The 12,847-nt window shown below is 37.5% G+C and overlaps 1 protein-coding gene across 1 annotated transcript in view; it reads right to left on the bottom strand.

Moving 5' to 3' along the window:
- The window catches only part of ENTREP2 (endosomal transmembrane epsin interactor 2), a 153,601-nt gene that overhangs the window by 20,728 nt on the left and 120,026 nt on the right, over positions 1 to 12,847 (bottom strand). The window contains exon 5 of the mRNA XM_075160260.1: positions 8,770 to 8,877. Coding sequence (XP_075016361.1) covers positions 8,770 to 8,877 — 108 coding nt within the window. The remainder of the gene's footprint in view (positions 1 to 8,769; positions 8,878 to 12,847) is intronic.

The raw sequence follows: 12,847 nt of genomic DNA, 5'->3' as shown, positions 1-12,847 counted from the left end.
AGACGGTAGAAACATCATCACCAATAATAAAAATTTTAATAAAAGGTCAGTATTAGCAACCCTGACCAACACCCAATTTCATTAATATCCATACTGAAATGGAAGGGACACTTCTGGAAGCATACGAATACTCGAGATCAGTGAGGAGTGCAAATCAAACTGCCAAAATACAACACGAGGTTTTACTAAAGACAGAGGGAGTCCTCAAAGTCAGTGACTCTTAGGATGCAGACATTTAAAATTAAATAGCTTTTCAAGAAATACTTCTACCTTGTAATACAATTTTATTATAGCACTACATAATCAGCTGTATTTTAATAGTTGATGAACAATAGGTACAACTACTAAAATAACTATTTGCATGTTTTTGCTTCCAATCTGAAATGCCTTGTACTTATAGAAAAAAAAAAAACCAACCCCACCCCCAAAAAAAACCCAAATAAAACAAACTAGAACCAAGCTACCACATATTCATTAAATTGTGAATAAGACAACTACAAATATCCCACCTATTTTTCACTTCCAAACAAAGGGCCATAACTATTCTTTATTATTCCTGTAAAATAAAATATTCTTAACAGCCATTTGTGGTTTGGCGATACAGACACTGCACACATAAATGTGGTATAAAGGTTTTAAATACTGGTATGAAAGTAAGAAAAACATTTATTCCATATAAACATCTCAAAACCAAAAAGAAAATAACCACACTGAATAATAAAAAGTAATAATACTGAGAACTACTGTCAACATTTGTGACAGGAACCTAATCAGCTTCTAGCATAGCAGTGATATCAAGAAGCCATTCTGACACCTTCGATATCAGAAACACTGTAACTTAACAAGTCTTCTAGCAAAGGCTTGAACTACTTCGAGATCAAATATGGACCACTCTGCAGATCCCATGGAACCCAGCCACCTTGACCTGGCTTTATATGGTCCCCATGGATAAAAGGGGATCAAAAGACAATCCAAAACCACAGAAGAATTTTCTTCTCCAGGCAAGCTTCTTCTGTCATATCACTTTTCTTGGATCAGTAGATGACTTGGTTGTTAGCTCTTGCCTTTTAAAACAAGTGAGCTAAGAAAATTTGCTGAAGGCACATTTCTTTTTTTTACTGGAACAAGAGAATATATGCCTTTGTACTGTTGTCTCATTACATTATTATTTGTTTAAATCCATGATAAAGACTTAAGAAGCAGTGAAATAAAAGGGAAAATGCTTATGCTTAGGAGATCCAGCAAGTAGAAAATAAATTACCTTAGTTTTTAATGTCACAGTTTTATATTTTTCACTTTTTCAAATTTAACTTGGAGCAGTTATGCTGAATTTACATTACCATAGAAATGATATTAGTCTTTGGTATTTAAAAGGTTGAGTGACATCTTAGTTTTACTAAACACACTATGTATGTTGTTTCAAAGGTCAAAGCTGTAATAATGCAACACAACAGAGGGTCAGGAGGACCAATTTTAATTGTTTGTGAAAATGAACTATTAGTTGCTTACTGAACAGCTCTCTAGAGATATTGTCACAAGTAACTATTAAATAAAGAACCTCCTCTGCAGAATATGTTACATCATTATATCTTACATCCAACCAATGACTTTCAGCCACCGTAGTCTACAGATGGTACAGGAATAAAAGACATGCCATCTACCTGATTTACTCTTTGTTACACAAAATGTCCGATGCTGTTAAGCACTCTCTTTCATATGAGATGCGATGCTGTTATCCTGAGTACTATCAGACATTTCTACAGGTTTGTCTTACAGAATAAAACTACATTCTTGCAGTCATTCAGTCTGAATTCACCTGATCTTTCAACAGCCATTTTCCAAACGGTAACATTACACTAATATTAACTATTAGACAACAAACTTCTGCCCTAAGTGATACAATCATCAGCGCTCATCAGTCTGCTACCATCCCAAATACATTGAAAAATCTTTTAGGAAAATAGGAAGCAAGACAAACTTCAACTTAGTGACCTAAAAATTGTATAAAAATTTATCATAATGAAGACAAATATCTGTAAACTCTGGGTCACATTTTGTACCCTACTTGATTCTACCAAACTCAGGACTACACTCATTTTCCTAGTAGAGTTAATAATTTGGGTCATTTTTACAGTCTGGAAACTAAACGATTTTCTTTTACAACTTTCTTTACCTTCTCCCAGACTATTTGCATATACTGCCATGGAACCCAAGCTTTGGTTTGCACCAGAGAACACGTAGCTCCATCCCTCAATTCTCGAGTTCCCTGCAGCTTGTTTCATTCATCCATATATAGGGAGTGATGCTCTTAACACTCCTCAGAACAAGGCAATTAAACACATAGCACTTTTACAGTGAGTGAACTGTCAGCATACATTTTGTGGGATGTGACAGAAGGGAAAGGTTTTACACAGGGTAGAAGAGGCTGTGGTTCAAGAAGGAGAAGACCTGATGATTAGATGCAGTTCAGTTTAACAGCAGAACCATTTGCATCCCTTTCCAGAACCTTCACTGTGAATACAAATCATGGCAACAAACTCTGTGTGACCAACACTGAAAATGAGTGGCAAAACGGACGTGAAAGATGCACATATTTGGGGAGGGTGTTTATAAACAACAGTTTACCTGTGTGATATCATCCTGCTGGAAGGCACAGAAATTAAAGTGAAAAAGGCTGTAAGAGGGAGACTAGCAGGAAATGAAACAATAGCGAATATAAGGGATTATCACAAAGAACAGACATCCTTGAGAAAACAACTGGAAAGCTATTAAGTGGGAATTAAATCATATCTTATTCCATACTATCCTATCTACTAACCTCTACTAGCCTGCAAAAGTTTACCCTTCCTACAGTAAAATGTATTTTAAAAATCTTTAAGAGTTAGTCTCAAATGGTGAAGGCTGGCAGGGGCTCAGCAAAGACTTAACACATAGGTAAGAAAAAGATACGGTAAGAAAATGCAAAGAGCTGACAAAGCTGGACTAGGTGGAGGAACACTGACAAATGCCTCCACAAGGAAACACACATTTCTGGTATTAGAAGACAGTTGTTACTAAATAATCAGTCTCAAAATGTTGATGGCAAGTAGGATAGGCAACAACAAGAACTGCCAAAGCGAAAATGGGGGCGGCCTGTTTGGTCACAAGTATAAACAACATCAAGTTGCATTCAATGTCATTTCAAAAACTATAGCTCACACTACGGAACAACTCACAAAGCAGGTCTCCTAGCCAGGCTTTTGGGATTAAACCACTGGCCACTGCGGAAGCAATGGATAGAAAATGGTTGCAGACAAGGATAAACAGCAAATAGCACGCTGTAAATAGCCAACACTGTTAAAAGCTTTGCATAACTTTATAGCTATCACTAGATATTTTGAATGTATTTACTAGGCATAAATAGATATCCCCTGGCTCTGGAAATCCCAAACACTCAGCCGTTTCTGTTGACCACCTGGAGCTGTTGGATGCCGGGAGCTTTCAGAAATCCGATGGGCAATGAAACACAGATCTAGAATTCATGCTTTTCTTTTAGGAAGCAGCCAACCTTATTGGCATTCAAACTATTATACACATGCAAGTTTTTTTTCATCCTTGGACTAAAGATGGCCTTACTTTACTCTGTGGAACGTGTCTGATACCTAACAGACATGATACATAGATCGGTGCATGTGCTAAATGGATGTGCAACATAGTGCACATATTGCACACAGAATTTTGTGAGCACGCCTAATTTTGACAGAGTTAAACAGCCTGATTTAAACAGGCCTCATCTTTATTTTGTACTGAGGACTACTTAATTCGTTACTTGGTTTGCAATTATGAGGGAAGAATAAAATGTGCTATCTGGTTGCAGCAGGGTAAAGAGGGAAGCTGTACAATGTTGCGGTTTTGTACCCACTTCTTGGACCTGAATTCAATACAGAAGTTACCCATGGCATCAGCAGCAAGTTGTTAGCAAGCAGAGAATTAGAAAAACATTAGAAGCACACACTTCTAGCAGGAAGAGAAGAGGTAAAAGTTTTCTGAAAATGCAGTTATGCTCAGGGGTCGTGTGCCACAGCCCTGAGAACGCCACACCTCTGCCTTCCATATCACATTTAATAAATTTACTGCGTAACTTTGAAATGAGTCCTTTGGAGACTCCAAGGTTTGTTATCCTCATTTCAGTCTCTATATGTCATTTATAAAAACCTGCTAATTCTTGGGAATGGGAAATAAAAATTTCTAATTGCGTATAATTTAATATTGGCATGTTATCTATAGTAAAAGCTCTTTGCAATATACTATAATTCTGTCTTCAATTAACTGTCCTCCTCCTGGACAGGTTGCTTTTCTCCTTTTCTGAAACACTGGAATCAATATCTCCTAGAGGGAAATGTAGGTACTAATTGTCTGCAAGAACAGAAGGATCATGGCTGACTCTTCTAATTTGTCCCAGATCGTAAAGGGAAATTGCCACACAGAAGATATTTTGATACAGAAAACATAGATTCAAATTTTTCTGCTGCATTGTTTCCAGTTTCTGTTCCTATAACCATCACAAGCCACTAGCTCTGTAGTCTCAGAGGGACTGGTCTGTGACACTACATCTTTCTTGAAGTACTGAATGTATTTTAAATAGTCTTAAATATTAAATATTCTTATCCTACCAATAAAATACAAAATGGAAAATGGTACATCCTCTAAAAATGTCAAAAGCTTTCCTGCACCAAAGGTATCTATTTTACCTTTTTATTTGTGGTGGGGGTGAGGGGAATATTTATCCAACCGTATTTACATTTAGGACGTTTCTATGGATGTACATCAATCGCAATGCATATTTCTAAAAGGACTGGGCTTTACAGTACCTTTAAGTGAGCTTTGTGCCAAAAAATGTAATATATAGGTTTTGATATAATTAGGTTAAATAATAAAAATTATGTAATAACTTAAGATCAATTCTCACTTAATTTGAAGCTTCATCCTGAAGGGGGTTTTTTATTACTATTTCACTGGGTTAAGGGGTTAAACAATGCCAGCAAGATGTTACCCTCATACAGAGGTGCTCTGAGGTGTTTGAGTAGAAATATTAACTACAGCCTAGTAAGTTAATCACATGCTGAATTATCATTATGGTTGGTGAAAACAGTAATTAAATGTTACAGCTTGCATGTGTCATCATTACCTTATTTCCTTTACAAAATAACAGATTGTTTTAGATATCACATAACATGAAGAACAGTTACTAACAGTGATGGTGATCAAATCACTGCATGGTATCAGTGCCAGTACTTCTAGGGTAGTACTGTATTTCTGGAGTAGGTGTACTTCGTGCTTTAGCTTGGCCACAGTGGGCATATTTTCTTGAATTTCTTTGTTTTATTCAGGCAGCTACCTTTTGAAGAAAACAGTGTGAATTTTTGCAGTAGCCATTCATCAGACAAGATGCAAACTGAAACTGCCTTAGGCAACAAATGAAATATCATGGAAGTGACAGCTTGGTTATTAAGAGATGTTTCTTCACATTACAGAACCTTGATATAATCTGATTTGATTCCCATTTATCTGCTGGAGGGGTGTGTACACAGAAAGAACAATTCTGGGAAGCCCTGTAACGGAGTGCAGCCTTAAGCTGTCTAAAGTAGGGAAACATAACAAACGCTGTTTCAATCTTTAACTGTGGTATCACTTACTCTTGCAGCTTTAGTACAATTGGTAGATTTTTTTTTCCCTCCGAGCAACTGGGTATGCTTAACAGGGTGAGGAAGGTTAAAGTGAGGCGAAAAATTTGGAGTGCTTTCTGAAACAGTCAACTCAAAGACAGAACAACCTAGGAAAATGTGTTTGTGTGTCCCAAACGACCGTATAAAAGTAAAAACTAAAGGAAACTAAAGTATAACGGAATAAAAATAGTTTGCAATATTTTGCAGTATTTTTTTCCTTAAGGCTTGAAACCAAATGTTTCTTTCGTGGGATTATTTTTAACCAAAAAAACCCTTCAAATTCATGGGAAAATTTAATCTGCGCTTACTACTGGACAGCTCGTGTTTATATTTTTCAGGGCATTTTTACTAAAAGATCAGTACATCAGAAGGTAGCAGTTGCCAATAAAATACTCAGCCAGTTTGCTTGCACGAATCAGATACTCACTACATGCAAAAGTTAGCAAGAAAGCAGATATCATGAAACATTGTTGCAGATTTTCTTGAGACTGCATTACATACCAGCTCTATGTTGCTAGGCAATAAATACCTGAAGCACATAGAACAGCTTCCTGCCAGAAGAAAACATGAAATTATTTGAAATTTGCAAAAATTCACCATTCTAACTGATTAATGTCTGAGACAAGAACACTAACACATGAATCACAAAACTGATGACCTAATGATAATCTAATGATGTCCGAGGAGATGTTCCCCACTGCATAATGCTTTTGCTGGCTAGGAATTATATTTTTATACCTCCTCTTCCTACGGGAGAGCCCATGTAGCTCTTGAATACTGTAAGAACAGAGTAAAAGAATCAGCACAATAATTAAAACCTTGTCATCTAAAAGGGGTGGTATCTCTTGCTACTGCTATCTTAAACTTCCAGCATGGTACAACCCTGCTAGGAGAAGATGCATACCTCAGAGAAAAGTAAAAGGAAAAAGCACAAATCAAGCGTTAACAAGCAAGAAAAAAGGAATTAAATCAGATTTTTGGGTGCAGGAGAGCAAACGGGAACTGCAGGTGGGACAACAGACTGAAAATAGTGGAAGAAAAAGAAATCTTCGGTCAGAGTTCAGCTGGTCTAAGTCAGCGTAGCCCCAGTTACGCTCACTTAGGCCTGGTAGGAATCTGGCTCAGCAACCTGAAAAAAGAAAGGGAAAACCTTAAGGATAAACAAGAAAAGACTGGGGTTGAGCAGAAAGAAAGATACAATTCCCTTCTTCTGTGGAGAGGGAAGAAAATTCTTGTCAATGGAGCTGAAAGAGTGGGAGAGTGGACAACTAAGTAGGAAGACAGAAAGCTGGAAGCACAAAGTGTAGGAAGCAAAAAGAAATGAACATAATGGCAGCATCGCCAGGGGGTAAAGAAAGAATTTTAGGGAAGAAGTGAAGAATGAAGTGGCAGAGAGAAAAATTATGTGCTTTTAAGGTATTTGACTTCCTATTGAGATTACTGCTTCTTGCACATGCCCGTCAGAAGCACTTTAATATCGTTCTTAGTTCATTGGCGTCTAAACATTTTTATTGCTCTTACACTGCTAAATACCATAAAATTAAGTATAGGTTAAGATTCCTGGAATATATATGTTTACACTTCTGGATCACTGCTACCATTGTTACACTAGACAGACAGCTCTTTCCAGGTGTGATGACCTCTTCACCTCCCTGTCATCACTGCAAGGGGAAAAAGATCTTTAGAGTCAATGGGCATTCTTGCAGCAAAAATCATGGGGCGGGGGGAGCGTATGAAAAGAAAGAATACCTACAATATGATAAGAATCCTTTAACATTTAAAATACAATGTGTCGTCAGCTGAAATGATTATTTTTGTCAATTCTGTTTGACATCCAAAACAAAGTTATTAAATAAGCCCTGTTCATAAGCTTCTACAAGCAGACGCAATATGAATACACAGTGTGCTACATTAAAAAATGCATTTATGTACCATTTGTAGGCATTATATAGACATATGCGCCTAACTTCTTATATCCGCTACTATGTGAAGTAAACACCAGATCACAGATGGAAGATATTCTTTAAGTTTGTAACTCAGTGACTGGAATACTTGTCTAGAAAGGACAGCCTTATCTCTGTAATTCATGCACTTAAACAAATATCCATGGCAGCTAATGTATTTTATTTATTTATTTATTTTAAAGTCAACCATATGCCTGCAGGGCAAGTTATACAACATTCCTCTGTCGTGTAAATGGTTTGCAGCTAACGTGCTGGGCCAGTATTCCATCTATGCAAACTTTCAAAATACGAGAGATTTACAAATGACTGGTACCAGGTTTGTGCGCTTGCCCTCTCTTATTAACAGAGGATGGTTTCCTAGATTAGCCAGTAATAGAGCTGGGCTAGAAACAGTACACTTGGCCTGCAAAATACAAAGGATTTTAAATTTTTCTTTTTTTGTCTCAACATTACATTGAAACCTTGAGAATCACAGCGCTCATTTGGGATAGGAAAGCTGTCTTTGTCCAACCAAAACAAGACAGTATCCTGTAACGCAGGTGGCTATGCAGAAGACTAACGATCCTTTTCCCTCTTGTTTTAAACACAAGTGCTACGCTGAAACTGAACATGTTTTCCTTATGAAAACACTGTTATTGGCATAGGGCTGTGAAAAGTTCCAGTTTTGAACTCATAGTTCTCATACTCCATAGTTCTTATACGAGAAAAGCAGTGAAAGATAGTATCTCAAAGCTAAGTAATTGCTCTGGATAGTGTGGAAACTACAGATAATAAACATGTCATGACAGAAAATTTATCATGCATATATAATTGAACCTCATTAATAACCTCGTTAACAAAAATAACATACTCCCAATTGCAAAATCCTGATTATAACCCTCTAATATAACATGTAAACATTTTAAACACCGCAGCTATTCATACTGCGTACACCTGTGTGCTATATTTATATAAATGCATGCAGATAAAAAAATACACCCGTGTACACACACATGCTAACGCTACATAAAGAGACACAAATAGGCTTAAGTTTGTAAGCAAAGAGTAGGACAATATGTCATGTTGGACAATATCCTGTGTTGTCACTGAAACATACTCACCATTTGCAGAAGATCAGAAGAAACCATCTGCATGCAACACATTGCTGTTGCCAAAGCACAGACAATGGTGGAGATGATATTGAGAGCGCACACACTGAACAACAGGTCCTGTGAAAAGACAGGCATCAGAATATCATCTCTTATCTCAGGGACACAAAGGACAGGAAATATTTTTAGCAATTTGATAATAAACACTGTCAACTGCTCTCAGTTGATATGCTCTCAATTAATTGTGTAGAACTCATTCAGCTCATAGTAATTTCTTTAAACCAGTCTGCAAAGAGAACAATTAAGAAACAGACATCTTTCCTTCCCCACTTCTCACAATACATTTGGTATTCCAAGTTTTCCAGTTCCCTGAAAGAAAGACAAATTACTGCTTTCACAGTGGACTCCAAGCTACAGCTATCACAAGAAAGATACTATGAAACAGACTTCAGATTAAAAAAAAAAAAACATAACAGAAATTGAATTGCTTTCATAGTTGAAACTTAGGGTTGTGTGTTAAAAAATTCAATGGAAACTCTAGTATGAAACAGAGAATTTTATCCTGTATCAGATACTCCAAGCATCTGAAACATTTGTAGATATGAGAGAAAAGCAGCGACTACATCCAGGCATTTCACCTTGTGCTGATGAAATAAGTGCATATGGCCATGTTGTCTTTTAAAAAAACACAAAATATTTAAAATAGAACATAAAATATTTGTTTACTATGTAGAATAAAATAAAAGAAACATTTGAATTAAAACTGAAACATTTTTATAGCAAAGGTATAATTAAAAAAAAGGCATCCATCGCTTCCAGTCACTGGATTTTTTTTTACTTTCCCAACAGCCAGTGAAAAAGAACACTGATTTAGCATGCTGGCGACATTTCAAAACTACTACAATCCTTCTACAGCAATTGCGTAGCTGTACTTGTGACAATTACGTGGCTCAGTTAGTATTCTGAACAGCCAGTAAAAGTATTTGAGAAAAAGCATCACAGAGAACAGATGAAAAACAAAATAAAAATTGTTAATATACCACGAGTAAAAACACTCACTGTGTAAAGAACATTCTGTAGGATCTAAGTTTAAAAGAGTATTTCAGTCACTGCCAGTGCATAAAATAACTTCCATGCTATAAAATCAATGCATTGCTTGCTTTGCTTTTTCCAACAGTACCGAAAAAATGATAGAAAGGTGCGGGTTTACTTCTGCCCCTGTAATGGCACGGTCCTCAAGTGACCTTCCTTTGAAGACGGAACTGCCAGCCACGGGAACCAGGCAGACATTAAATGGGTAACAAGCTCCAGTCATTTAATAGCTTACACTGAGCCAGACTTGCTCTTGCTGATCTGGTCAGTAGTTTTCTGTCTTCTTGGCCAGCCCCTCAGCCAGGGGCATAATGAATCGATAGCATCAACAGCAAAATACCGGAAGGGTCAGTCTCTACTCACACACAGAAGGTGATACAGAGGAGTCATTCAAATACAAAGTCGTACAGACCCACTTGCCTTCAAACGGAGGTAAACGGGCAAGTAAATCCCTAGAGATGCAATCAGTCAACAGTGGCACAAAAAGAGATCGAGATCCTGCATGTTCTGCTTTCCATATGTAAACCTAGGTAAAGAACACCAAGGCACACACGAGATCTAGGGTAGAAATAGGACTATTTCCTAGCAATAAGAAACTTCGTTCATTGCTTGCTACATCCATTTAGAACCAAAAGACTTAGCTAATCCAAATGAATAACTTGATACCATTTATGCTAAATAATAAAATCTACATCAAAGTTGTAAATTAGGATCCAAAGTGTCTTTAAGACCCTCATACAACTTACATGCCTCAGGACAGACTCCACTGTACCTCAATCACTCATGACAGATGCTTCTTTGATCTCTTCCTAAAGATCCCACAGCTTCATCCCACTATTCCAACATTTATCTTTACCATCAGCGTCCTCCTTATGTCCATCCCACAGCTGAAAACCATTGCTTCTTTTCTTCTGTTGCTTTTGAGAACAGGCTATTACACAGCAGACTTTTACACCTTTAAACTCTATTATCATGCTTTAAGTCTTTTCCTCCTTTACTGCGTGACATATTAACCCCATTTCCTCCAATCCTCGACAGAGACCAATTTCCTAGGCCTCTCATCATTTTCAGTAATTTCATTTGGTTCACCTCAAGATGGTCCACATTCTTCCTCAAATGCAGAATCCTAAACTGGGCACAACTGAGGCCTTGCAAATGCTGACTATAGCGTAAGGATTATTTCTTGTGCTTTACAAGCTATACTCATCCTTACACATCCTGCAGTGATGACTGAGGTTTTTTGCAACAGTACATCATTGATTTATCCAACATAACCCCAGATCCTTTTCTGCAGAACTACTCCGCTCTTCATCCTGCTGGTAGGTAAGGACAGAAGCAACATCATAAAGAGAAAACTATTTTTACTGGAGAAAAGTCAAAACCCAAACCTCATTACACTTACCTCACTTACATTTATAAAAAATAAGGAATAAACCAAACCATTTCATACTACATGGATAGAGGGAGGAAAAAGGATTAATGTTTTCCCCCCCAGTCCTTCTTCCCACACTCCAAAGCACAGAGTAAAACCAAGTAATGCTTTTAATTTTTAGTTATTTTTTCCTTCTCTACCAGCAATTCTAGAAAACCTCTCCAGTCAGCGTCAAACCAATTGCTTTAATTTTTATTCATTGCTCACTATTGTGAAACAACAAAGTGAGCTGACTCTGCAGGTACCCTGAGCTGCAGCAGTGTCCCAGACAGAACACTCACAATGATCACGACTTCTTTGTTGTGGTTTGAGATTTTCCCCTTGCCATGCACGCGTAGCTGAACTCAGTTTGCTATTCAGCATTACATTTGTTATGTAGGGCAAGGATTACTGTCCACAGTAACAATGGCCCTCTTTCCACAGACTCCTTTTCCAGGCTATGCGTACACTGCTTGTATTGTTCCCACTGCAATCTTTTTGAAGGTGAAGATATAACTAGAATGTTTCAAATGCAACGATGCAGAATTTTTATGTATTTCATAAAGATCAATAAAGAGCAGACATCTATCAGCCAAAAACGTAATGAGACAGCAAAGCTAAACAAATTTGGAAAAGATGTTAAGTTTAAATTTTTAACAGCAAAGGTAATAGCTGAGCAATTGTGGTATCCTCACCATCACTAAGCATTTCTTAAAGCAAGACTACATCTTTTTCTCCCCGCCCCCCCCAAGTCTGTTTCAACTCAAACAGGAATCAACCCGCAAACCAACAAACAACCCTTCTCTGCCCCCCCGCCCCCGCCAACAACCATTAATCAGCCTCAGGCAATTTACCATGTTCAGGGAATTTCCTCCCTGTGCCCTGCAGAACAAGTAATTAGGTAATTCATAGGACGTTCATTTATTCAACTATACATAGCAAGTGAGCAGGAACAGACTTTCAAGATCTGAAACCTCCATGGCCAAACATGCTACCAGAAAGACAGTGTGGGTGCTTAGGCAGATTCCGGCTGGAAGACGATGACAATTAAGATGTCCTTTAGGAAATGTCTGTGAAAAAGCAGTAACCACAACAGGGACAATCTTAACTCCCCACAGCACCTGGCCACAGCCAGCTACATTTATAGGGGTCTAAGAGTAGGAAATCTGTATTAAATACAAAAGCAAGGAGCTTTAGTGACAGATTTTTTGTTGATGTCTGTAAGAACTACACTAATCAGAAAACACAACACATGAATCTGTAACGGTGTGAATATGATTCTTTGCTCTTCACTTCACAAATGGCTGAACCAATTTTCTCTTACACGGTATTTTTCTGGGTATTTTCATCTTTTTAAGACAAAAATCTGATTCTTCAGCATGTTTATATGATAATTAATGCTCTGATAGGTATAATGTACTATGTAGAATTATTCTTCTGCAGGTTATGTATACAATTTTCTTGCCACACCTTAACTCACTAATCGCAGAGAACACAAATCCCTTTAAGAGTGGAAGCAGCCGTCAGAATTGCCCCGAAGCAAGCCTAGATCAATTCAGATATGTACCCACAGGAGTTCGACGGCAT

This window comes from Calonectris borealis, chromosome 11, assembly GCF_964195595.1.
Source record: "Calonectris borealis chromosome 11, bCalBor7.hap1.2, whole genome shotgun sequence".
In the NCBI taxonomy this organism is placed as follows: Eukaryota; Metazoa; Chordata; class Aves; order Procellariiformes; family Procellariidae; genus Calonectris; species Calonectris borealis.
The sequence above is the reverse complement of the archived record's forward strand: the minus strand, read 5'-3'. Positions and strand labels throughout refer to the sequence as shown.